General features: G+C 40.7%; 4 protein-coding genes across 5 annotated transcripts; 1 reads left to right on the forward strand and 3 right to left on the reverse strand.

The window, feature by feature from the left end:
* Positions 1 to 1156: 1156 nt before the first annotated feature.
* Positions 1157 to 4578, reverse strand: LOC102715662 (40S ribosomal protein S7). 2 transcript variants are annotated; one of them, XM_006654215.2, is made up of 6 exons: positions 4458 to 4578; positions 3649 to 3726; positions 3493 to 3566; positions 3269 to 3392; positions 2059 to 2241; positions 1157 to 1509 (listed from the first exon to the last, which is right to left on the reverse strand). In XM_006654215.2, the coding sequence occupies exons 2-6, from the start codon at positions 3721 to 3723 to the stop codon at positions 1387 to 1389; spliced, it is 579 nt and encodes a 192-aa protein (XP_006654278.1). In that variant the 5' UTR covers positions 3724 to 3726; positions 4458 to 4578; the 3' UTR covers positions 1157 to 1386. The 2 variants fall into 2 exon arrangements, with proteins under 2 accessions (XP_006654278.1, XP_006654277.1); XM_006654214.2 differs by having other exon boundaries at positions 3649 to 3735.
* Positions 4579 to 4927: 349 nt separating this feature from the next.
* LOC102716130 (uncharacterized protein At5g01610-like) lies at positions 4928 to 8863 on the forward strand. Its single transcript, XM_006654216.3, has 3 exons — positions 4928 to 5134; positions 7692 to 7746; positions 8299 to 8863. Exons 1-3 carry the CDS (start codon positions 5048 to 5050, stop codon positions 8667 to 8669), a joined length of 513 nt encoding a protein of 170 aa, XP_006654279.1. The 5' UTR covers positions 4928 to 5047; the 3' UTR covers positions 8670 to 8863.
* A 1434-nt stretch (positions 8864 to 10297) lies between these two features.
* Positions 10298 to 16432, reverse strand: LOC102704525 (cytosolic endo-beta-N-acetylglucosaminidase 1-like). The gene is made up of 11 exons (XM_015837070.2): positions 15959 to 16432; positions 15719 to 15856; positions 15447 to 15556; positions 15240 to 15351; positions 15058 to 15165; positions 14533 to 14645; positions 14370 to 14451; positions 13598 to 13678; positions 13237 to 13283; positions 11858 to 11993; positions 10298 to 11385 (listed from the first exon to the last, which is right to left on the reverse strand). Exons 1-11 carry the CDS (start codon positions 16430 to 16432, stop codon positions 10645 to 10647), a joined length of 2142 nt encoding a protein of 713 aa, XP_015692556.2. The 3' UTR covers positions 10298 to 10644.
* Positions 16433 to 22382: 5950 nt separating this feature from the next.
* LOC107304184 (LOB domain-containing protein 12) lies at positions 22383 to 23106 on the reverse strand. Its single transcript, XM_015837071.2, has 2 exons — positions 22951 to 23106; positions 22383 to 22835 (listed from the first exon to the last, which is right to left on the reverse strand). The coding sequence occupies exons 1-2, from the start codon at positions 23104 to 23106 to the stop codon at positions 22383 to 22385; spliced, it is 609 nt and encodes a 202-aa protein (XP_015692557.2).
* Positions 23107 to 27622: the final 4516 nt, after the last annotated feature.

Genomic DNA, 27622 nt, shown 5'->3' on the forward strand with positions numbered 1-27622 from the left:
TCGTATGAGGATGGACTAGATACATACGCAATACAAGAATGATGAAGTAAAAGAAAATACAATTTAAATCTACATGCATGTCTTAGATCATTATTTGTTACTGTATTTTTTATTTAAGTCTTTAACCATTCGTATTAATTATTCAAAAATTAAAATAATTATGTTAATCGCAACAACAGCTATGTGGTTTACTAAATCTTCACGTATGCAAGGAACAATGTTCAATCAGAGGAGTCATTGTAGTGTAGTGGTGAGTATTCCGTGGGCCGTGAAGTTTAAAGTATGGTTTATAATTTTATATATTTGATAAAAATCAAATTGCATCAATAAAAATAAATCGAAGAGAGTAATTAGTGTTAGCTCTGTAGAGTTAGAGGATATCATGATCTTTGCTAACAATTTGGACACTCGCATAAAACACACTTATTAATTTATAAATAAATTTAAATATAATAAAAAATATTATAGAGGCAGTGAGCGAGTCAGGATAATATGATGGCCACCCAGGGCATTCTTAACATTTTGACAATTTTCTCACGTGTTTTATAAAAAAAAAGTATGTGTTTTTTAGATGCCCTATAGCAAATTTTGCCTTTTTTTATTTGACTCTTTTAACTTTATGATTCACATTTTACCATTTCTAAGGTTCTTTTTTTTTGTTGCAAATTTATCAAATTATAAGCATGATTAAAGTAATAACGAAACAAACTATAATTAAATAATTAATAATTATGTAGATTTTTAAATAAGACTAACGATCCAGCGTGGAGCAAACACAAGGCAATGAAATTGTCCATACTTTTCAAACAGTGTGGGTATGGCTAACCTAATTTCGCAGCATTAGCATCATCGAAACTCGAAAGGGAGTCCAACCAATTTTGATTTGTTAATTTCATAGAACGTTCTATGAGTCTACATCTGGCTTGTCACTTTCATCATCATCGCTGCGAGTCTAGATTCAGTAAAAACCGAACCCAACATTTACCCACCTTCCACCTTTCTTTAGAAAATTCTTACTTTTCTTTTCTTTGAAGAGACCCAACGTTTTAACAATCACAACAAAAAATGCCACCGAAGCCTTTCAAAGCGCACCCAAAACCCTGGACTTACCCTCTCAAAGCACGGGCAGCACGCAGCATTAATCAACAATGACACATCTGAAACGCGATTATTTGCACGTTAAAATATACTACCAGTGAACAGAGCAACAAGTCTTCAGCTGTAGTCGGGAACACCTGAGAAATTTTAAATCAGTTCTAGCAACCAGATATGCAGATCACAGGACTGTCAAAACTTTTAGCATTTAACCACAGTGCAATCTGTTTTAGGAAGAGTAGCATTTGATTTGAGGACTAGGATAGCCATTCAGACTAACTATGACGTGCTTTACGCGCTCTCGGACATGGGGTAGTCAAACACAACATCCTTCCCACAGAGCCTCCTGTAGACTGAGCTGAAAGTGTCGAGCTTGTACTCGGTGTTGTTGCGCTCCTTCGGGTCCAGGAAAATCTGCAGCACAAGATTAGACACAATCAGTATTGCTGAATTCAGCAAGACATCAATCCAAAATCATTTAACCAACATAATTGTGCTTGAGATACAGCAGAGGTAAAATAAGCCAGCCGATATCGATATCGAGTATTTGATCACGACTATTAATAAGAATCACAAAATACAAATACTTGTCGGTATAGGACCAATTGAATGAATAGGCTTTCGTAATAACCATCATACTTAGAAAACACTTAGAAAAGAGCACAAATCAGTTATCCATCATACTTAGAAAACACTGCAATCTAAAATATCAGGTGCAAAGGAAATACTGTTTTGAGAAACACATATATGCATTTCTTAAGAAAAAAATGTTTCATTTAACTACTACTTAAAGTAAGATTGATTTCTTATACAAAGAGTCACCAACTAAAAATGGACTAGAAATGTTTGATAGATAATATGCAGTAACGCGAAACGAGGCAAACAATAAACTGCCACATATCCGGACTTCAGAAAAACTAGTGTCTAACAGCAAATCTATTGGTTCATAACATAAGCACAAACCTTCATGATTTTTCTGCCATCCAAGTGGTATCTCACACGCTTCCCAACAATCTCTGCTGGATACACAACATCCTCCAAAATGCCATCATGAACAGCAGTAAGTGTGCGGGTACGAGGACGAACAACAGCTGATCCTTTCTTCGGGGGCCTCACTATTCTTCTAGTTGCAATCAGAACCACATCCTATATCAAATTGGCATTCAAAAAACATTTAGTCAAGAAAGTTCAGCAACAGTGTTACCAGAAAATAAATAAATAAGAAAGCTACAAGAACTATTCTTGCACAAGGATTAACTTCGAGGCAAACACTTGCACAAGTATAAAGCTCTGAATATAATTGGCAGAACCTCCAAGGCCGCGTTCAGCACTTGAGTTATTAGCCAGCGCGGAAACCATAGTAATAGATTAGTACATGATTAATTAATTATTAATTATTAATTATTAGATTAATATGATTTTTTTAAAGCAACTTTCCTATAGAAATTTTTTACAAAAAACCCACCGTTTAGCCGTTCAAGAAGTGTGCGCGCGAAAAACGAGAGAATCTGAGTTGTTAAGAGGTACAAACGAACACGGCCCAAGTCTGTTAATAGGTTAGCACTTCTTGATAGACATCTTTATTTAGACAACAAATTTGCAGTCAGTAACAGGTGAATAAATTTTTTTACTGAGCAGTTATGCTTGAGCAAGTCCCACATGTTTCTTTTCATAAGAAACAAAAGTTGGAAGTTAGGTTCTTTGGCACAAATTTTTTATTACACAGCAGAGTACCTAAGTTATCAATCCATGTACACCAACCAGCAGCTGGCATGAAGTTTCCTTTACCTTTGTGCAGTTCTCTTGTCTGATTCTAATGATATTATTTTGAAGAAACATATATTTGGTCCCTCAACAATTTATATGTTTTACTTTTCATTCCTCAACTTCAATACTGGATAGAAAATGTTGTCTTAACTATTAAGCATAGACTAAATCACATGAAAAGTATAGGCTTTTTCCTTTTGTATTTTGTACTTTTTACCAGGATAAAGCAAGTGCCTACTGTGCTGACTTATTGTGAGATTTGTCCAGGAAACTGCATCAATACGTATGACAAATGAACAGACTTTTTAATTTTCTAAGTGAAATGCTCAGCACATGATATGTTAGAAATGGAAATAGTTGTACAAATTAAGTGCTGCAAATAATGGATTATTATTCATAATCTCACCTTCCCACTGAACTTCTTCTCAAGTTCCCTAACAAGCCTCACATGGATCTTCTTATACGCCTTACGCAGCCTGTATGGAACATGAATCACAACAGCCTTCCTGTTTCCAGCTATATCCATCTGACTGCAACCAGGACGGTAACGGACAAGTTTTTTTTAAAATAAACTTAAATTACACAAATCTCACACAAAATTGTCAAATAAACTTGTGGCAAAGCACATACACTGCTCCATTGATGTAAAGGTCCTTCAACTCACTCTTCAGCTCCTGATTCGCATTCTCAAGGTCGAAAAATGCCTGACCACCACAGAAAATTAAGACTCCAGACTTCAAAAGGTAAAATAGGGCACTCAAACCAAGTTTCTCAAAGAAAAAAAACCTGAGCAACAGTGTCCTCAAACTCAGTTGGCTCCAGACCCTTGTCCTTCTGGATCTTCCTCCTTGCGGTATACATCTTCTGATAACTCTATGGTTAATTGAAAATCAATATCTGGCCCAAACTATACTAAAAATACAATTCTAATCATTTGAATGACTAACATCATATAAACAGCAAGTGAAATAGGATACCACAATGCAAATTTGTAAGGAGCCAATTTTCAAAAGTTTCCTGGAATGTTAGCTGAAAAAGGTGCATCTTTTGCGTTCACCTAGCACCCACAGTTGATGGTTTCCCTTTAAAGAATACTGATATGCAGTAGTAACAAATTTACCAACAGCCATCCCATTTAACTAGTATCCGCTCCGACTTTCTGTATGCTAATGAATATAGATCCATATACAAAATATATATTTGGATGAATCTAGGCAAACACGGAAAATCTTATAAGAGGGAGTACTAATGGCAGCCATCCACATATGCAAACTGATGTTGCCACCTTTTGGGGTCCCAATTCTAGGATGCCCTTAGCAAATGTACCACCACTTCAACTAATTCTTCGCAAGCTACAAACAAACAAAGAAATACTCCTCTCGCACAGCCTACGCAATCCACAGCCATGAGCGCAGGAAGCAAATCGACGTACGCCTGGCACCATCCCAACACAGACCGTGCACTAGTAGGCGCATCCATCGTCTATCCAAGAAACGGGTGATGGGAATTTTCATGTCTCGCGCGAATACGTCGAGACGGCAAACACGGACTCATCCGCAAGACTAGCACAAGAGAGCGCAGAGCTTTCCTTTTACCTTGCAACGTTTCTTCGCGCGAGACGGCCGGCGGCGAGCTAGCACCGTGCAGCGCAGGGCGGCGGCGGCGGGGCGGCTTCGCTTCGCACTGCACTCCTCCACCTCGGGCGCTAGGGTTTGCGTTCCAGCCGCCTTATATACGGGTGCCCCACCGATGGGCCTTTCTGGGCCGTGGCCTTTGAAAGCCCAAAGCCCAGCTATCCCCTCGAGAGAGCAGACGCCACGTCACTATCCTATTAAATTAAAACAAAAAAAAAGAAAAGATGCCACGTCACTCTCGTCTCCCCCCTCTCCCGTGCGGCGCAAATCATCAGCTGGCCTCGAATCCGTGGGCAGGTAGACCCGGCCCACGAACCACCGCCGGCGTCACGAATCTCGAGGCACCGACGAGCGGACGAGATGCCCCCCCGGGTCCATACACCGGGCGCACGCGCAGTGCACCCCGCCGCACGGCTCACTCGAGCGGGTGAGGCAGCAGGAGCGCTTCCCCTTCTCGTCTCCCCCCAATTCGATCCGCCTCCAAATTTGGTTCGATTCGAGGAGCGAGTGGAGCAAGGGCCGAGGCGGCGGATTCCGGGGAGGAGGGAGAGATGGACCAGGTGCTGAACAAGGTGGGGAGCTACTGGTTCAGCAAGAGGGCGAGCAAGGAGATCGACTCCATCGGCGACGACCTCAGCGTAATCTACTGCTGCTGCTGCTGCTACTCGGATCCTTTTCCCTTTTCCCCCCACAAGATCTTCTCTTGGTTGGATTCTCGTCTGCATTGGTCGTCGGCTAATGGGGGTGGTGGTCCGGATGGATGGATTCGCGTGTAGTGTTTGGTGTCCAATGTGTGGAGAGGATTGATGGGATCTACCGGCAAAGATTGCCGACGGGGGTTCGTCGATTGTAGTGCAGCTTTTAGTGAGAGGAAACCAAGGCTGTGGTTGTTAGAGATCGTCGCCGTGCAGGCCGTGGATGTCTTGATGATTATGAATTCCTTTTAGTCACTGTGGCGCATAGGAGCATCCTAACAGTTCATCTATCCTGAAAATAGAGATAAAAAAATAAGCTCCAACAGAATATCTATCCCATCTTCTATTTTTATTGTTAGATCTCATCCATATTATGAGAGAGAAACTCTATATTTGGATGTCTCCATCCTCCAAAGAATCCATCCTCCAAAGAAATAGGAAGGATGTTATATATGGATGATCTACTAGAGTAGAGATATAAATGATAAAATTATTTTAAATGATCATCTAAATGAAGATATAGATAACTAAATTTGGATAAGTTGTTGGGGATGCTCTAATGCTTGATGCTCTATGCAAAATATAAGGGCATCTTTCCGTATTAGATTAGGTCTTAGTTGGTCATTTATCGAAGAGAATATCCCTAATCCATTTTTGAAGAGTAATCACTCTACCTGATGACATAAGATTTCTTTTGAGAATTTCTTAGTTGAAACATTCAGTCAAAGTCAGCAAAAAAAGAGGAAAAATAAGTCAAAGTCCAGTAATTGTACATATGCGTTGAAAGACTGCAGACAACTGTACATGAAATCAAGAGTTGTACAAGAAAAAGAAAATAGTAAACTGTACCATGTTATGAATTATATCTAGTAGCTGATATTGATATTTTACCTGGATTTAGTAGGTGACTATAGTATTTAAACGTGTGTGCTCCTCCCTTCATCTGTTTCCTGTTAGTATGTTTAACAGAATCAAGGGAAACATGGCAAAAACAAGAAACATAGGATGCACACTACCTGATTCTTCTTCATAATATTTGTACTCAATTGGTTACTAACATATAAATTGTGCCCAGTATATCCTCTCATAGATCTATATAAATTGGCCTTGCAAGATCGACATAACAAACAAAAATATTAAATACTTTCTTACATCAAAACTAGAATCAAGTACTAGTAACTTTTTGTTCTTTGCATTGAAAAGTATTTCAGATGTCTAGAACTTTGGCATGATTATTTATTGACTTTGACACAGGTAATACAGCAGAATAGAGGGACATCTTAAAACTTCGCCTGTCAGAAGATGGACTTATTAATCGTAAACCATCAATAAATAAATGAAATAATCCAAGTACAGGAATACATTTGAACATGTTAAGAGATTCTATTTAGATACTATCTCTCCTCCATATATATATACCTCTGTCTCTTTGAGCTGCAATTATCCATGGTCTAAAAACCCATCTTTGGTCATGATTTGCTAGTTCTTAAATATAATTTGGAAGTTACTGAAGTTTCACATTATGAAAGAATATTTCATTAGAAATTTACTAATGTTATTGTCGTGTGCAATCCAAAAAAAATAAAACATTGGTTATATATTTCTCGAACTGCCCTTGGCCATCAGCTATAATTGCATAGTTCATTTTTTTAGTATAAAATAGCACTATGATGACTAGTCAGAGGCTAGACTTTTGAGTAACTACATGTTATCTAATGAAAAAGTTGAATATCCAGCAATGAAAGAATCACATCCAAGTCCATGTTGAATGAATGTGAAGTGGATATGATTATTTGATTATGTTTACAATGTTGTAGGTGTTTGTGAAGTATGCAATTGCTGTTATATCTATATGGGAATCGGTGATTCTGGAGGAAATTAGTTTTTCCGGACTCCTGAGTCTTGATTTTTGAAAATACAAGGGTCGTTGCTGCATATTAGCTGGTAGAAAGGGTGGGGGAGAATATTTTGGTATGCTCTAGATCCATCACCGATGAGAGACTATGCAGGCCCTTGGTCAATTGTGCTGCAAATTCAATAGCTAGTCTTTTGTGCTTATTTTTTATGTGATGAATTTTACACCTGGCTTAAGAGTTAAAACATATTGCATAATCGGAGTGCCTTAATCTTTTTTGTTTCTTTTGGTTAGATTGCACATTCTTGATTCTTGAATCTTACCGGAGCATGCAAAATGAACTGAGCTAAAGCATTGTGAACCAGCGTATCTGTTATTAACAATCACGCTCGCTACATGAAGCATGTCATTTCTATCTGGCATTTATTAGTTACATGAAGCATGTCAGGATTTCTATTTCTGGAATACCATATATTTAATGTCTTTCTTCTGATATCTGTTACTATAATCATAAATGTGGTGCATATAACATTTTTGGCAAGTTATGGTGTTTCGCTATCTGACTTCCAGATTCTGCTAGGGATAAGCCAAATCTTCAATGTGTAGTTGTAAGTTCTAACATTACTGTTTACATGTTGAATACAGTCAATCTCCACTAGCATTGGATCTGGAGCTAAATGGATGGTGAACAAAATCAAAGGTACCATTTGTATTCCGAATTATAAAATATCTAACAAAAATGTGATATAGCAAATAGCCGCACCATCCAATATGCTTTATACTAGACACAAACGTATTTTATGGTTCATGTAAACTGATGGACATCCATCAATACACACCAATGTCCAGCTTTACAAAAATATGATATATCAAATAGATGGACCCCCCAATATGCTTTATAGTAGACATAAACATACAGATGAGACCGGTTATACGCTAATATCTGGTTTTTAGAGCAATAGAAGGAGAAAAATACAACTTACACTTTTCTATATCTAGTTGTTTTCCTTTATTTCTTTACTCAAACGGCTGTTGCATCCCATCAACTGGATGCAACAAATTTGATCACTCGTGAGGCAACTCCAATAATATTGTTATGGGCAGCGGTAGATACAAAAGTTAAAGATGGCATCCATGCATGTTACCTACACATTCCATGCTGAAGGCATGCAAGCCATTCTTTTAATTATGTTTATCACATTTTTTTTCCCCTCATACACTTATCTGTGCTTATAACATGTATTGGTCTCAGGGAAGATGCAGAAAGCATTGCCAGACCTTCTCAAGGAATATGACATGCCCGCAGGCCTCTTCCCAAGGGATGCTACTAACTATGAGTTCAACGAGGAGACAAAGAAGCTTACAGTGTACATCCCTTCAACCTGCGACGTTGGATACAAGGATTCGTCAGTTCTGCGATTCTTTACCTGTGTGACCGGCTACTTGGAGAAGGGAAAGCTCTCTGACATCGAGGGCCTGAAGACGAAAGTGCTCGTTTGGACCAAGGTGACTGCCATCAAGACCGAGGGGTCGAAGGTTCATTTCACTGCTGGCGTGAAGAAGACCCGCAGCCGCGACGCATATGAGGTGGTCAGAGATGGTATCACCATAGACAAGTTCTAAGCTCGTACCTGGCATGAAAAATGTGATGTAATTAGTGAGATGAATTCCCTCTGCAACATGTACTATCAATTGTCACATCGGTTATGACCTACTACTATTTAACTGATTAATTGTATTGCCATAATATTGATTGTCATGACCCACAAGTGTTTCAAAGCATCTTAAAATTTTTGTGCTTATTTGCTCGTGATTGTCGATCTCCTAAATGGTTTGGTTTTAGGGCAGGTATAGTAAGACAATGTAAGCAAGAAGAGTAATCCATCTATCCATGGCGACAATAAGCAAGGGGAGAGTGACTATTTCAAGGCAGGCCGTTTTTCTATTTTCTTTCCGTTGCATGGTGTATGTATGTGTACACACACTTGTATTAAAGACATCATTTTTTCTAATTATACGAAAGACACACTACTACATATACGCTTACACACCGTAAGTGCTTTGACCAGCAGGAAATCTCTAGCACCATTAAATTTGAATTAAATATATGCACGTCTGAGTATATAATATTCACGGGCACCATGGAATTCAAACCTGATTGATGAAGAAGTCATGTACTCACGACTCTACCAGTACATCACAGGTGCGTTGGTGATTTTTATGTTATGGTTGTGTAATGCTTTATAATATATTATCCTATCATTTATTATTTCTATTGTACGTCATAAGATTTTTTTATCCTTACTAGATTCATACTGGTGTTAATAAATATGAATATATATAAAAACATATTTATTGATCCATAAAACGAGTCTAAATAGAGCCAAATCATCTTATAATATGAAAAAAAGAGGGAGGACATGCTTGCTAAGGTTTGTGGAAGGTACTACCTCAAACATGTATCGTGCTTGTTATATAATTCATCCATCCAAAAAAAATCATTTTTAGCCTACTTTACATATACCAATATAAGAGTAAGTATATTAACCTATTGACATAAATCCTAAAGTGTAGGCCCCCTTCTTTCTCCCCTAAATCTAATCCAAATTCTCTCGTTTTTCACGCGCACACTTTCCGAATTGTTAAATGATGCGTTTTTTGTGAAAATATTTTATAGAAAAGTTGTTTTAAAAAATCATATTAATCCATTTTTAATTTATTATAACTAATAATTAATTAATCATATACTAATCTATTACTACGTTTTTCATGCTGGTTAACTAACTAACTACCGAACACGACTGTAGTTTAATCCTAACTAACTACCGAACACGACTGTAGTTTAGGATTAAATCATGAGGTGGAGAGTAGATGAGAGAGAATGAGCCACTCCGCACAATCTTCAAGAAAAAAAGGGAAAGAGAAAAAAAATAAGTTGACTAATTAATGGTTAAAATTAGTGCACTAGAGGTAGCGAGTAACGTAAAGATGATATGTTCATATATCACCTCTTAATTAATGAGTTTTCTATATGAATAAGTTTAGACGACGTCCACCTCTATTATAAAACTTGCTCTGAAAACACAAAGGCTAAAGTGTCCACTTTTCAAACTTCGATGCAATTATTTTTTACTTTTACAATTGTAAGTCATCTATCCCCACTTTACGAAACCCCAGTACAATGATTGCTTAAAAATGAAATCTTTATAAGAAACAAAGAAGACCACAGATAAAGTCTTTTTTGAACGGAGCAGTGTAAACCTTAAACCCTTCATTTTGGGACACTGTGAAAATTGATGTTTGTATGCAAAAATAATTTGCTCATTTCCTATGATACATTTGGCTTTTACATTCGAATGGTGATTTATGTTTGTCAGGAACAATTCATCCATGTAGACCCATCACCTGTTTGGCCCTTGTCTGCATCTACTAAGCTAGTTCAGTGTCCGGAAATTTTGCATTTGTTTTGCATAAACCTGTACTAGGTTGTAGTTGTACCCGTCATACATGTTCATGCCTGGAACGAAATTTATTCTTTTGAAACATACAGTAGTTTGAAAGCATACATGAGTGGAAACAAATAGGTAGGCAGAAAATGCTACACGGCAGAATCAACTGGAACCAAAAGAAACTTTGGGCACTCGCCCAGTTCTTGGCAACTCCCATCAAGCCCACACGGTTGAATGACAAATTTCAGACCACTGACTTCGTTAGGGACCTGTAGGTCAGATACATAGAAGCCTTGGACGCTGGCAACTCCAAGAAAAATTCTGGAAGCCTTAGCATTTGAACCTGCCGTTAACTTCTCAACATAGACATTGTACCTCATGAATGATGCCTGTTGTTCATTATTCAGCTTCCAACTGATTTTCAGGCTTACAAGTTTAGAACTGTCTGTACTATTCGACCATGCAATGTTCTCGCCTTCTGTCACCCATGATTTTGCTGGAGGGAACTCTGTTTTTTCAGTATTCCGGATGCTAATATGGCCAAGCGATGCATGGTAATGCAATGACCTGTTTGCACCTGCTTCTGAGCTTCCCTCTCCATCTGTTTCCGGATCAAATCTGCCAGTGGTTTTGATTGTGCTGACTACATTGATTCCAGTTAATGTGAAGCTGGTACTGGGATGGATTGTTGCTTTGTAGATGACCCAATTTTGGCCAGCTGGAATGTGTGGATCCGCCTTATCAGCTTTAACGTATGAGCCATATTTTCGGTGTTGTTCCTTTCTTGTGAATGCTTCTGTGTCGTCTGCAATAAGAATGGAGCTGTTCTCCTTGTTTCTGTGTGACAAATCCAGGGTCAATCCTAAACCAGAGCGTGCATCAGCTTTTACCTAAATCAGTCCAAAGGAAAGATCATTTGACAGAAGAGGAATATGCACACTAACTAAAAAGAAATAGAGTGCCAAGGTACAGCTGCACATGTATTGTTCTTTCAGAGAATAGACAATCGCTAAACAGAAATGTCACCACTTGCATATGTGTTTCCAGAAAATTATGTGAACATGTGGCTCAGATAGAGGTGGAAGTTAAATGGTACTCCCCCGTCCCAAAATTACCCAATTTTTCAGTTTCTAGATACAATGTTTGACTCTTCGTCTTATTTAAACTTTTTTATGATTAATAATTTTATTTTTATTAGATGATAAAACATGAATAGCACTTTATGTGTGACTATTTTTTTTAAATTTATTTATAAATTTTTTAAATAAGATAGATGGTCAAATGCTGGACACAAAAACCAAAAAAAATGTGTCTTTTTGGGATGGAGGGAGTATAGTATAAATGAAAAGACAGATTTCTTACTGAATAAAACACATGTAGAGATCCACCATCCATGGAAAGCCCCCCATTAAAAAGCTGTTCTGAGAAAATCTCGTTCTGCTGGAGACTTCCTTTAATTGTTACACAGTTCCCTCCACTGTATGGTTCATCCTCGAAACTATGAATCAAGTGGAAACTATTTTATTATAAATCAGAAAAGAGAACTGCTACATACAATTAGATGGAGTGCAGAGAGATATAAAATTGGCTTGCTGCCTTGTCAATTTCACAAAGGAAGCGAAATTTCAAGTAGCACTAGAAATCACTAATAGCCACTTGTCCAGAAAAGAAGATATTACTATCCAAGCAGTATCATTGGAGCATATGGAGAATAGTGTTATTGTGTTACTATGGTTGCTTCTCTTCCTTTTTAACTTTTAAGATGGTCTCCACAAAATTGATACTCAACTTTCAAGTATATTAAAGTCCTCCGGATCTCAAAAGTAACTCTGAAACTAAACTATTTTGTCCAATAGCTATCATCAGTGCCAATTTCACAAGGAGACTATGATTGATTCCAGGTTGATTTCTAGACTTCTTGAGCCCAGTGTAGAATGGACTTTTTCCTCTCCTTCTGTTTACATAGTAAGGGACTAAGGGCACAAGAGCTTTGCCATTCATTTTAAGGGGGGAACTAAATCAGCCCCTAAAGAGAAAAACTGCAAGACACCAGCACCTGCAGCCTCAACCCCCAAGAGGGGTATGTGAACATGACATTCTTCCATTTTTCTTTTGGTGTGAAATATTATGTTTAGACAGCAAATGATATTGAACTCATTCATATTTTGTGATATCATTATGGCATGCACAAAAAGCCTAACATTTGTCTAATGTTATACTGATTTTTTGTTTATTATGAACCTAGAGAGGTATGAACCTAGAGAGGTTTCATTTTCAAATAATAAAGCCATAGAAGATAAGCAAATCAAAATGCAGGAAGATAACAAGACTGGTTATCAAATAAGTTTTAATCCGATTCTCTTTCCAAGAACAAATATTAGAAAATATGATGGAGCACACTATAAGAAATCAAGACAAGATAATTCACCCAATAACACATTACTAGAGGGAAGAGAATATAATCACTAAAGGGCCCCATAATTAATAAATTGCTGCACATTCTCCAAGAAACAATCAAACAAAACATGATGTTCTCTAACAAGTTCATCCTTCAATATTGGTTATGTTGTTATTCATGTCTTAACCAAAGAGTTACATTGCTACTCATGCAAGCAATAAGCTCCATCTTCCCTCTCCTGTACAACCTCATAAGCAAATGATGCAACATAGGCTAGTAGTCAGTAACAAGCTAAATGGGCTATTGTGTGCCCTAATACATGTTAAACTAAAAATGTGCTTACTTGATAACAGTGTGCAGACCTTGATCTATAGCGTATTTAAGCATAGGCTGAAAAATAATTCACAATAACATGAATAAGTTGAGAGAAGTGAAATTTCCTGGGAGAGCATCATAGTTTAGACAAATAAATGACAGTGATGCAATCAAAAGAGAAGTTTTAGCATCATAATATAACCTTTTTTGGATGAAAACATACCAAATTCATCATCAATATAAGTCAAATAGGTAACTGCCAATCACACAATATAGGAATATATATGGAATTGTTTAGATAGAGCAATAGGATGTTAGGGTGTAATACAAATTAAAAACAATAATATGCAGATGGGACGATTCTACAGGACCAATTGATAGCACTCTACCTGAAAATTTTGGCAAGAAATATTGTTCCATGGAGCACTGGAGACTTTGAGCCCTTCAATTGACACCTGGTAACCATGACCCTGAAATAAAGAATATGCGCAGAAGCCAATACATTACAAAAAGGAAAACGTGACCGAAAATATGGATGCTTGAGACAAAAAAAAATCTAAAGAAGTGACATGGAGGGAAAAACATAAAACACTTACAAAAGTTTGCATAATGGAATTTTAATGCATGAAAATAGTCATACACAAGCTATTCAAGATGGACAATTCATGATAAGCACCAAAGTGTTATTACTAGAAAAGTCTTTAAATAGTTATTTATTTCTATAAGTTAGCATTAAACATTACATGTATGAGTGTAAGGGTTTTGCAGACAGCTGCTACGTCACATAACATGCCTAATCTTCATAGATTATCACTATAAGGTTTTCAGTATAATAGCACAGTGCCCCTGGCTGCAACTTTTTCCAAATAGGTAGGTATATTATATATTCTAATCTCAAAATAACAAATTAATGGTCTTAATTCAGTAAAAAATTTAATGCTCTTAAAATAAAAAACTAACTATTTATATCAACCAGCCATCCCCATATACACATGGACAGACAATAATTAGAAAAAAAATCTACAAACAAGATACATCTAGACAAGTCCGACCACAGAAGATGAGTATACCAACACCATCACCAAGTCTTCTCTTTAAGGAATAAACATATGGATATACTGACTCATCCACTATACAAATGAGTTGATGCTGAGAATCTACCTGATCAAAATCAGAGTAAAAAGGCAACTGTTTTGGATAACTCTGAAGAACACCCCATGATTCTTCAACGAGACCCCACCAACTGCACAGTTTTTGGTGAATAATTACCAGAAAGAGCATATGTATGTGAATATGCAAAGGAAGGAAGTCAGCACTACAATACCGATTTTGTGCAGTCAGAAAGTTAGGTGGCTGCTTAGTTTCATACACCCACCCAGGTGCAAATATGGCAGCTGAGACATCATCTTTCTTGAGTATATCAAGGGCAACATTTGTCTAGAAAAATAGGTAGTTAAGCAGAAAAATAAAAAGGTGAGAAGCTGAATATAATTCATTTACAATTTTTACATGAAAACAAAAGTCAAAGAGAGAAGGATGATCTACTGCTCTGGTGTAGAAGTCATTTAACAGCTGTACATGCAATCATCGAATTTTCAAGTAAAGCCAATAAAGTAATGTGATCTGGTAAAAAAAAAAATGAGCACTTGTGTTATAGGCATTCATTTAACAGCTGATTTTGCAAGAAAATGTTATAGTTACATCAAAAGACTTTCACTAATTCTGTTGCCATTTTAATTTAAAGAAAAAAAGAAAGGAATGCATCATCTTTTTTATTAAGATTGCATGTAATTATTTTGGTGATATTAGACCCTTTGAGTGACCAAAAAGTTGAGATCCTTTCACATACATTCCATTGACCACCACCGAAAGTATTTCGTCCGTAAACATCAATACCCATGTACACATCATACTTCCTTTCACCAGCAACTGCAGCTGATTCTTGTGGATATTTTTTCTGGAGAAGTTAAGCAAATTTCATCAGGCCAGAGTTTGAGTTTGCAGAAGGCACACAAGAAAAGAAAGGATTACCATCCAAGTATAATTGCTAAACAGTCCATCACACAAGTCAAAGAATGGCTTGTTATACTGGTTAAGCTTATTCTGCCAGCGAAGGTCACCTTTCACAGTAATTGCATCATACCTGCAGAGCCAAGTCAACGACACAGCAACACATCAAACGAAGTTTTACATGGCCTTCTTATAATACAGTAGGAAATATCAAGTTGTCAGCCCTACCATATGACTAATGATCCAGGAACAGCAGCATGCATAGTCTTGGTTAGATGATTGATAAACTCTTTCAGGTTATCGATGAATCGTATGTCAAGTTTAACCTCGATATTGATCTGAAAGATGATTTAATATCAATAGCAGACAAATATCCAAGAACAACATGGATGATTAAAAGGATGCCGTCAAACAAATCCCAGTTTTTATATCGCATTTTTTCCTCAAAAAATATCACTTAGAACACAAAACCAAACTCAAGATATCATGAAAATGGTTACCAGCCAGCCATCAAAGCCCAAGTAAGCAGCCAGCTCTGTGAGTCTTTCGGCATACATTTGGGCAGAAGCCTCGGTGGCAAACATCTCCTCGCAGATTTCTGCACCTTTCTCCCACTCCGTGATGAACGTTCCCAAAACCTACGCTCGCAATGGCCAAGACGGAAAGAGTTGTACAGCTGAGCCGATACAAGATCAATGCAATCAATTGGAAGCTGGGCTGGAGGAGGGTGAGGCACCCACCTTCACGCCATGGAGGTGGCCGGCGTTGACCCAGCACGGCGGCGGGAGCGTGACGAGGTAGTGGGAGAAGTAGACGAAGACGTCGATGAGGTGCCAGTGCCAGAGCGCGTAGGCACCCGGGTCGGCGCCCCCCTGCGGCGCCGCGTCGGCGCGGTACCCGCCGCAGAAGTCGTGGCACGCGAGGATGCGGGGCCTGGACGGGAGCGGGGCGGCCCAGGGCGAGGAGGCGAGCGCCGGCGCGGAGGCGCGGTTGAAGGGGAGGTGGAAGTTGCGGGCCTCGGAGAGGTAGTCGCGGGAGGCGAGCGCCGGGAGGGTGGTGATGGGGTAGGAGATGGGCGGCGCCGGCGCGGACGCGTCGAAGGGCGGGTCCCACGGCCGCTGGTCGTTTTCTTCGGCCGTCGCGGAGGCGGGGGCGGCGGCGGCGGGGAGCATGTCGCGGAGGCGGCGGAGGAGGCGGCGCGGCGAGAAGTGCATGGGACGGCGGCGGAGGCGGAGGCGGAGGCCTTCCCCGCGGCGGACGGGGAGAGGCCGGTGTTGGGCCAACGCCAGATGAGGAGGAGATGGGCTTTCCACGGGCCACAGAAGCCCATGCCACAAGGCCCATTTGTGGCAAGGTAAGCCCGGGTTTCTGCCTCTGTATTTCCTTTTTCTTTTCAGTCCGACCGTGTAACGGAATCCGATTCAAACATAATAAATTATTAGATGTTTGACTTTTTTTTAACATTTGATCATTCATCTTATTCTAAAATTTAGTACAAATATAAAAAATGATAAGTCATGCTTAAAGTTTTTTTTGATAATAAAGTAAGTCACAAGCAAAATAAATGATATTTCTATAATTTTTTGAATAAGACAAATGGTCAAACATTGCATGCAAAAAATTAAATATTTTATATTATAAAACGGAGGGAGTAGTAGATAATATCAGTTGATATCATTTGATACTAGATTATACCACTTACATGGTATTTGATGATTCCATACGAAAACGAAAATGTAAAGAGAAGCGGCGGCGGCACGGAGGAGTGATGCCGCTGGCATGAAGATGCTCCCGTCCAAACATACTGCCCTCCGCTAGTATTTTTGCTTTCTTTTACATTTATAAATTTCTATGTGTTTCTCATGTGTCAACTAAAAGACGGCTTTAAAACTTTTCATGTTTGGAATTCCAGTAAGAATTGAGTGGACATAAATTCTATCCTATATCTTATCTATTTGTACGTTTTCGTAATCCTACATTTGAAATGAGGTGTGGTCTGTTAGATACTTCTTTCATATGAAAAAGCTTACATCTCTAGGCCTTCAACTTTTAAGTGTAACATATATGAGACACACATGTACGTGTACCTATGTCGGTAGGAATAATATATCCCAAGTCTTATATGGAAAGAAAACATATATGTATTGATAAAGTCCCACCTTGGGAGTCTGAGCCTGAGCGTGTATAAAAAATTTGTTTCTATTTCTCTCTTGATAGATTTGTTTGCATCCTCATATTAGTTGATCCCTATATTATTTAGTGTACATATGGATACTGAAGTCAAATTATTATAAATGTAAATATAAAAGTTAACGACATCATATAAAGAACATGGATGGAGTACGTAATAAATAGGCTAGCCAACATTACCTACCTAGTTATTACTCCCTCCATCCCAAAATATTTGAATAAAATGAATAGTCAAACGTGTATAAAAAAGTCAACAACGTGAAATATTTAGGCCATATTTCTTTCCAATCGAGATTATTATAATCTAGATTACTGGGTATATCTAACTAATCTCTGATCCGCACGGTTTGCATGAGGGCGAATCAAGATTATATACTCGATCAGTCTTAACAACACGTATGAACGACGACCCATTTGGAGATTTTAGGGTGGGGGACAGTTGTTTGTCTGATAAGGAAGATGTGATAAACAATTAATTAATAGAGTGTCCTAATTTAATCAAGTACTCCATGTGTGATGAGATCGACCTCTTAATTCGTCACATGCACGCATGATACTCCTTCCTAATCCACATTTTAATTACAGCAAATCCATCGAATTAACAATTTGTCATGCGTTAACAACCTCTCTCCGTTTCACTAAGTTTTGGATGAAACTTCTAAGATAGAATTAATGGAAGGAAGGACTCCGGCATTAATTTCTCTTATATTCCATTAATTTCCAGTTAATTTCTCTTATATTCCATTAATTTCCACGAGGGGATCTGTCACACCCGGAGTTTCGTCCTAAGCCTAAATTGTAAAAATAAATCCGTAAATAACAATTGGCTTAATTAACTCAGGAAAAATCCCTCTAAAAGGAATTAATTCACTTAAATCGAGGCTCGCAAATCGACTAACAGGATTTAAATTCAAATTGCAGAAGAATAAAATTCGGCCAAACAAATTAATTTAAAACTCGGCAAAAGTGGGGTTTTCCTTTTTCCCTCCTTTTTCCTCTCTTTTTCCCTTCCTTCTCAAATTGGGCCGAAGTCCAATTTTCCTCACTCTCTCTTTTTTTTCCTTTTTCTTTTTTCTTTTTCTTCCCGGGCCGGCCCAGCCGAGCCGGCCCATCCTCCTCCCCGGCCGGCCCAGCCGACCGGCCTCCCTCCGCCGCCGCGCGCGCCCCCGCCTGGGCCGCGGTTTCGGCCCAGCTCGCCCGTCGCCCGCACCGCGAAGTCCATCGCCGCTCCCTCCCCTCTCGCGCGCCACTGACAGGTGGGGCCCACCTGTCAGTGACCGTTTCGGCCGCCCGCGCCCGCGCCCGCGCCGGCCGAGTCCGAGTCGCCGCCGCGCCGCAACCGCCGCCGCCGCAACGGCCGCCGCCGAGACCGCGTCGTCGCCGACTCGGTCTCCAACCTCCGCCCGCCCTAGCCGGTCGCCGCCACCCTATAAATCCCCTCCGTCGCCGCGCCGTCACTCGTTTTCCATCGTCGCTCAAGTCGCCGCCGCGCTGCCGCCGTTCGCCGCCGCCGCGCAATCTCGCCACCAGTCACCGGTCGTCGCCGCCTAGCCGCGTCACCACCTCCGTCTCTCTGTCGCCGACTTGTTGCCGCCCTCGCCGTCACCAGGGAGCCTCCTCGGCGCCGCGCGTTCCCTCGTCGCCCGGCCGCTGCCGCGTCTCGCCCGTCGCCGCCGCCAATCGATCTCCGCCGCCACCGCCGATCTCCCGCTCCCGCCCGCGTCGCCACCTTCGCCTTGGTCTCGCCGACCCGTCCGCGCCCTCGCCGCCGCCGGTGAGCCTCCGCACCCTCCTCCCCTCTTTCTCCCCCTTTCCGGCCGACCGCCGCCGAGTCGCACGCCGTCGCCGGACGAGGCCGAAGCCCGCCGCTCCCGCCGGCCACCGTGGTCGTCGTCGCCTCCGCGTCGCCGACGTCTGGCCGCCGTCCCTTGCGCCCGCGCGTGCCGCGCCGTCGCCGCTCGCCAGTCGCTGTCGCCGCTGTCCTTCCACCGTCGCCGTACGTCGCCGCCCCGGCCATCGTCGCCGTCGCGCCGTCGCCGCTCGCCGGTCGTCGCCGTCGCGCCGTCGCCGTCGCGTCGCCGTCGCCGTGCGCCGCCGCCGCCGCGTCGCCCGCCGCTCCCGCCGGTCGCCGCCGTCCACCCGAGCCGCGCTCTGCGCCTCGCTCCTCTCTGTCCTCTCTCGCTGACGAGTGGGACCCACTCGTCAGTCGCTCCCCGCGCCCGCCTCGTCTCTCTCCTCCCAGGCCCAGCTGTCAGCGCCTCTCTCCCTCTCTCTCTCACCGACAGGTGGTCCCCACCTGTCAGCCGTCAGTTTCCTCTCTCCTCGCTGACGTCAGCAGCCCCATTAATTGCGCAATAATTGATTTAGGACTTTTCTGTTTAGCTAAAAAACCCAGAAAACTTCTAAAATTCATAAGTAATTCATCTAGTCTCCGTTTAGGTCCATTCAAATTTCATTAAATTCATAAAATTATCAAGAATCCATTAAAAATAGTTTCTTTTGCTGTTTTAGTAGAGTTTGTGCCTGTTTTATTTATTTTTGTGCTTTGTCGCTTAGATTCGGACCCCGCCGAAGAGCCGGTTTACTTCGAGATCGTCGCCGAAGTTCCCCAAGGGCCAGAGCAAGGCAAGTGACACTCATCCTTGAACATATTGAACCCATTATTGCAAATTCCCCGTTTGTTTATTTCAAATATGCATTGTTTTGATTAAAGTACTTACTTTATGTTATTTTCGGGTAAACCTTATTATTATGCCGTTGTTTATCCAACTTTATTCATTGCTGGACCAGGGGTAACTTGATTAGAGTCAGGCCTAGGTTAATGCTTAGCCATGCTTAGAATAAATAGCTCATGGGCTCACATATAATTATGCTTAGTTCTGAATAGCCGAGACATTGATTCACTACCCGGTTCGGGTTAATGTCAACTAAAATATTGATAATGGTGGGCTGTGGGTGCATGGTTTTGAGAGTCGCACCCATGACGATTAAGGACCGGTTCACGGGAAACCCTGGAAGTAATTAAGTGCTAACCACATGCCGAAATGGGTAAGGTGGGATTTGAAGCATGACTTCGAACTATTTGACGTACCCAGGCAAGGGTAGGCGTGATGGAGTATGGACAGGTAATCGTGGTGTAACGAAAGCTTCTCCTGCTTCCGGATCTACCGAGGCACAAGAGGGGACTGCCCGACTTGGTGTAAAGGAGGGGGTGAAACCTGAAGTGTGGTACGATTAAATAGGGAGGGTTGTGTAACGGGTCCTATCACGGTCTCCTTTCCGGTATACCATGGTGGTATGTCGGCGCACGTTCAAGTGTAGTGGAGTCGTGTCTTGTGGGTACAGTAGTACACCTCTGATCAGAGTATAAACTATTCGAATAGCCGTGCCCACGGTTACGGGCGAACTCCCAGCTTCACTGTGATTAGTGAACTCTAATAACTTGAGTAAATTGGTTATCTCTCGGGACTACTGCAACGTGGTGTAACGTTGAGTAGTGGTTGGGCCTGTTGCAACGTGGTGTAACGTTGGACAGTGTTGTGGTATTTTACAACTGTTTACCTTATTTATGCTTCTCTGTATTTAAATTACCTTTATTCTTTCAATCTCTGTTATTTATTTAAATTGCCGCTTTACTGCAACTAACCCTAGCCTGTCCTTGTTAATCCCTATGCATCATTTGTTTCCCCCTTGTCCGTGTTACTTGTTGAGTACGGTGGTTTGTACTCAGCCTTGCTTAACTTTCCCAACCCAGAGCTAGAAGCAGAGTCCGATGGAGGTGCCTCTCAGGAGTGAGCTGTTCCGCCATCGAAGCGTTGCCTGTGGACTGGAGCCGTACCCGCTGGAGCTAGTCTACCCCTTTGTTTTTTTTTCTTTCCGCTGCATTTCCGCTAGAATAAGTGTAATTTTTAGTTGTTTCTAACAACGATGGTTATGTAATCAACATTGTCTTTTTGTGTCCTGGACAGGGATTTAATACACAATTAAGTTCAGAAATTCATGTGAGGAATTTCTGGGCGTGACAGGATCTAGGGTCACACTTGTACACTTTATATACAGTGTTGGTCACTTTACGTATCTAGGGTATACTATGATTTCATCCGTTTCACAATTAATTTTTGTCCCATTTTATCGCGAGAATAACAATATAATATGTGGTTAGGCTGTGATAGGTAATTCGTCATATTATCTTTCTTAGATTAAAATTGTTTCTATACGAACGAGAATATATATCACTATATATTTCGGGCATAAACTGAGAAAAGGAAGAAAAAAAAATTAACGATGGCAAACAGAGATTCACGTGAGCAGCATAGTAGATCAGTGCAACGAATAGCGCCAACTCAACGTAGATATATACAGAATGGAAATGCAACACTGTAATTTAATGTAGCAAGGTTGCTTTAACACATAATCTGGACCATTGGATCTTAATTAGAGATGTAAATTATATGAAAATTTTCAGGCCATACTGATATTATTTCTGAAAACTAATATTTATTTATGTTTTTAAATTTTTTTAAAAAAAATGTATCAAGATGGTATTGACATATATTACCACTAAATAGTTATATTCAGAAAATATGATTTTTTTTCTACCATTTCTCTGCAATCCGACCGTTTTCATCCCTAATCTTAATCAAATGGTTACCAAAAGTCCACTATGTAAATCACTATTCATCGTCTGCATTAGTACCTCCATTGCAGAGAATCCTGAATCCTGATCGATGGAAAACACACATGATCACATAGAAAATATTGATCTCCAGCTAGTTCGACTTCGATCTGGATCACAAATACAGCACTGCACGCTACTGCAAGAAACTGGAGAGGAGAAAAGAAAGGAAGAATAGAAAGAGTCATCAGAATTAATTACCTAGCTAATTAAACTAAGCTAAGCCCTAGCTAGCTAGCACGGCATGGCTACACGACAAGAAGCTAACGTACGTACGTTACGTCGTTGACCATGGCGAGCTACGTCCAGAGCGACTCCCTCTTGAGGTGCTCCTGCGCCGCCGCGTAGTGCACCACGCCGCCGCCGGCGGCCGCCGCGCCGCCGTAGCTGCTCATCAGCTGCGCCGGGCCTGCGCCGCCGCCGCCGTTCTGCACCAGGAACGCCGCCGCGTCGGCTGCGTCGACGGCCATCTGCTGGTGGTGTTGGTGGTGGTCTAAGAGCGGGTGGTGTTGGTGGTGGTGGTCGTCGACGCAGGCGCCGTCCAGCTGGTGGTGGCCACCGCCGTCGCGCTGCTGCATCTGGATGCAGAGGATCTCGGCCTGCGCGACGGCGAGCTGCATCTGCAGCTGGGAGACCTGGTTCTGCAGGAAGGAGATGGCCCCGACGCAGCCGTAGACCGGGTCGCGCATGCGGGCGTTCGCCTCGTACACCAGGCTGCTCACCGCGTCGCCTCGCTGCTGCGCCGGCAGCTCCTGCATTCGCAACCACGAGAAATTAACGTCCGCCATTGGTGGCCATGCATGCATTTGCAATGCGACGATCGATCGACGACGATGCAGATATGTGAAATCATTAACTATTACGTACCTGGAGCATCTTGCTGACATTGCTGGCGCCGAAGACCTTGTGGACGATGGCGAACTTGTGGGGGTCGTCGGCGGGGAAGAAGGGCGCGAATATGCAGTCCTTGGTGCACCGCCGCCGCAGCAGCTTGCACGACGCGCACGGCGACCCGCCGCCCATCTCAATCCCCGGCCTAACTCCCTAGCTCCCCCTATACGCGCGATGATGTGCTGCACACAGTTTCTCGCCGCCGGCAGCCGGCAGACCACTCCGGCGAGCAAAGAGACAACTGCTATACAAAGGGATAGCTGTACGTACGCGTAGCCGCTTGAGCTTGAGCTGAAGCTAGCAGTGTACAGTGACGAGAATATACACGAGATCTTGATCAAATTAGCTAGCAAGAAATCAAAGACGGTCATCGACCGGGGACTGTGAAACGAGCCATATTTATAACCTAGCAACGACTCATATGTACATACATGTAAAATTGGGTAGAAACGCAGGAGGACGACGACGACGACGACAAGGCATGCCTGGTGTTGAGACACGAGGCAAGGTGGGGGTAATTAATCACTTGCTGCTGTTGGTTAGCTTCTCAAGAGATGCCCCCCTGACCAGGAGAGAGGAGAGGTTAATTAATTAATTAATTTTACTAGTAATTAAGAAACTAACAAGAGTTAATTAGTCTAGCTCGACAGGCAGGGTAAAAGTTAACCTAACTTAACCTGGACGATACTGCTCTCTCTCCCATATAATCTCTTGTCACTGACAGCTGCAAGACAAGGGGAGCAGTACGGTTCAGAAATCGGCTAATTATATAGATTAGATTAGCAAAAGACAAGGTGACACAGGTGATGCTTCCATTGGACACAAGGGCATCATCAAAGTCACCGCCTCAATTAGCTAATTAAGGAAGAATCTTTATCAGTACAAACCAACCAATTAAATTAATTACTGTCCGAATTTTTCCTTCCAGGATCGAATCGATCGACAGCAAGATTAATTGGTTGCAGCATGCACCATATGCATGCATGCATGTGATGCATGGTCGGATTGACTCGTGCTTCCTGTAGATACGAGTTTTTTTTAACTAATAAGGCAGGCAAGATGTGATAAAACTCTTGATCACGTGTACTACTCCCTTCATATTTTTTTATACGACGCCGTTAACTTTTAGATACACGTTTGAACATTCGTCTTATTAAAAAAATTATATAATTATTAATTATTTTGTTATAATATGATTTATTATTATAGAAACTTTAATTATGCATTATAACTTTGTATATTTGGATATAAATTTTGAATAAAATGAATGGTCAAACGTGATTCTAAAAGTCAACAGTGTCATACATAAAAATATGAAGCGAGTATTAATTAGCTCTAGCTAGGGATTAATCAATCAAACAAATTAGTAGTGCATTAGTAGTACTATACTCATCGTCGACTTGAAGCAAAGAATCGTTGGAGCAGTGTAGAGTTTACTCCTCCCTCTTCCCGGCCGTCGCGTGATACCAAGGGTATACGTGCAGCTGCTGTGCTGCTAACTGTAGATCAGACATGATAGTTTTTTTTTTTTTTTGAGTTGCTGCAGTGGCAAGAATCCTCCGGATCGAATTCCCTTCCCCCGAGACCATGTTTTTCCTGTTGATGTATCTTTGAATTGCCATATAAGCTAAATTTTACGCCACGTAAACTTCCCATGTAAAAATGTTTGGGATTTGCTAGAATTCAGGGACGTTTGTATTTAAAGTTTCAATCACTTCAAACAGCTAGCACATAGTTCATCCTAAATTAAGTTGCTATGCCATGTATTGTGTAATTTTAGTTAATTTTGCCTATAATTTTGTTGAGAGATTAGCTTTGTAAATTATCTTTTATGACTTGTAAGTTTCTTTCATGTAATTTGTAGTTTCTCATGTAGTTGAATTAGAATACCTTATTGACTGAACCATCGGGGTGATCAATAATAATATGATAGTAATGAGAACCATTGAATTATTATCTGAAGGATGAAAAATGACTAATTGTTTTCAAATTACAGGCGCCTAGCTAAAGCCCAAAATGTTCTTTTTATCTGGATTAATCTCAATTAATGCACTGTTACGCTTTGCCTACATTAATTATGTTTCTACCAAAGAAAAAACAAATCATATTTTTAATCTTATTGGTAAATAGAACATCTTTTCAATCCAAGAAAAAAAATCATACTTGTTACATGTGCACTATAGAAGTAGAAGTGATTGATTGATAAGAAAAAAAATGTCACTTTAAGTGTAATGGATAAAGTCTATTTTTGATCATTGAACTTTGCCCAGGTCTATTTCAGAAAATCACACTGAACTACAAAACCAATTGTTTTTCATCCCTCTACTTTCAAAACCGAAGAAGTAATACCTTAGAACTTTTTTTAGTTGTTTTGTTCGAAATGGAGATGGTTTTCCAAGCTAGTACATTTACTTTCTGTGCATATTTCTAAAATATAGAGGACTTATCCACAACCATGCATGCAGCTTGCTAAACGGAAGTCAATGTCAGTGATAAACTGATGTCATACATATCAATGAAAACCACCACAATGTGGTGGTTTTCAATAAAACATGGTTGATGATGCTAAATTATCTATCTGGTTTTGAAAGTTAACGAAGGTGAAAAACAGTCGGTTTTTTAGTTGAAGTTGAAAAATGAACTTTGCACTAAAGTTGAAATACCAAATACGGACTTTACCAAAAAGTAAACTGTCAACTTATTAACAATTAATTAAGCCCAGGTGATCTTAATTTACGGGCTCTCCATTGGAACATGGGAATTTGCAGAGATTAATTTTACATGCTGCTGTTTTTCTTTTCTCGCTACCACATTTTATATATATTCGGATAATAAAAATTCCTAATGTTTGTACTACTGGGTTGCAAGACAGCATCAAACCAGTACAGCTTCACTCAGAAGAGCGCATTAACTCAAGACCACAAATAATTTCAAGTTGTGAGACAGACACACTGCAACCAGATTCTTCTGCTCGATTATTTTTTACAGAAACCATGCAATCATGTGCACTGCACGAGATCGATGAAGCATCCATGTGAACAGAAATAAAAACAGCGATTTGCTGTGGTTGTAGGGCCTAATTAACCGATCGTCAGAGCAATGTTGTTGACATCTACAGTGCACTGATCTTCTGCGTGTGCAGCAAAGCTACGTTAGCTTTGTCTCTAGTGACATTAATTACAATTTGGAAGAGTCTAACGCAGAGAGATCAGTTGTTGGAGAGAGTTAATTAAGACTAAGAAACGTAGCCCGTGGGGTAGAGTGCAACATGTTTTCTTCCATGCGGGTTGTCGTCGTGTGCCAATGTTGTTGATAAAGTATTTACCTTTTCATATGTAATTTTGGGGGTTTCTTGGATTCAGCAGATCTAATTAACTCAATGCCAATTGTTTTACTATATGCTCGATCTTTCGGTTGCAAGAAGCCTAGACACCACTATAGAACCTCTAAGAGTCTTAGGCAATCGTTTTGTGAGATGGCATTTCATAGAACTCAATTTGTCGATGACATTTTATAGAATTAGGTGATTATTAATGACATTTCTTTGATTTTCTGTTAAAACTATCACCCATGCTTAAAAATTATGATACTAATAATATACTCACTGGTTCATTAGAAAAACCAACATTGATATGTGGACATTGGTGCCACCTTTTAAAATGAACTATCACTGATGATACCGAATTGAGGCGCTGAGACGGGGAGTGAAATTCTCTGTCTCTCTCCACCTTTATCCGCATCTCCCTGATGTATCTTAGCTCCTCTCGCTCAATCTCTCCGTCTCCCTTCCACGCTTTTCCAGTTAGCCACTACCACTCATACTCCTTGCTTAGGTGCTTGTCACAGCCAGAGTTTAATCCTAAGCCTAAATTCGTAAAAGAAATTCGTAAATAATAATTGACTTAATTAACTCAGGAAAAATCCCTCTAAAGAGATTAATTTAATTAAATCGAGGTTCGCAAATCGATTAACTGAATTTAAACTCAAATTGCAGAAGTATAAAATTTTGCCCAAAAATTAATTTAAAATTCAGTAAAAGTGGGGCTTTCCTTTTTCCCTCCTTTTTCTTTATTTTCCCTTCCTCTCCAAATCAGGCAGAAGTCCAATTTTCCTCCAATCTCCTTTTCTTTTTCCCCTCTCCCTTCCCAGGCCGGCCCAGCCGAGCCGGCCCATCTCCCCGCTCGGCCTGTTTTATTTATTTTTGTGCTTTGTCGCTTAGATTCGGACTCCGCCGAAGAGCCGGTTTTTCAAGATCGTCGCCGAAGTACCCTAGGAGCCAGAGCAAGGCAGTGGCACTCATCTTTGATCATATTGAACCTATTATTGCAAATTCCCCGCTTTATTTATTCAAATATGCATTGTTTTAATTAAAATATTTACTATATTTATTTTTCGGGTAATCCCTATTATTATGCCGTTGGTTACCCAACTTTATTCATGCTAGACCAGGGGTAACTTGACTAGAGTTAGGCCTAGGTTAATGATTAGCCGTGCTTAGATCAAGTAGCTCATGGGATCATTTAATAATCATGATTAGCTCTGAATAGCTGTAATAATGATTCATTACCCGGTTCGGGTTAATGCCAACTAAAATATTGCTAATAGTGGGTCGTGAGTGCTTGGTTTTGAGAGTCGCACCCATGACAAT

The sequence above is a fragment of the Oryza brachyantha genome, chromosome 5 (assembly GCF_000231095.2).
Source record: "Oryza brachyantha chromosome 5, ObraRS2, whole genome shotgun sequence".
Taxonomy (NCBI): domain Eukaryota; kingdom Viridiplantae; phylum Streptophyta; class Magnoliopsida; order Poales; family Poaceae; genus Oryza; species Oryza brachyantha.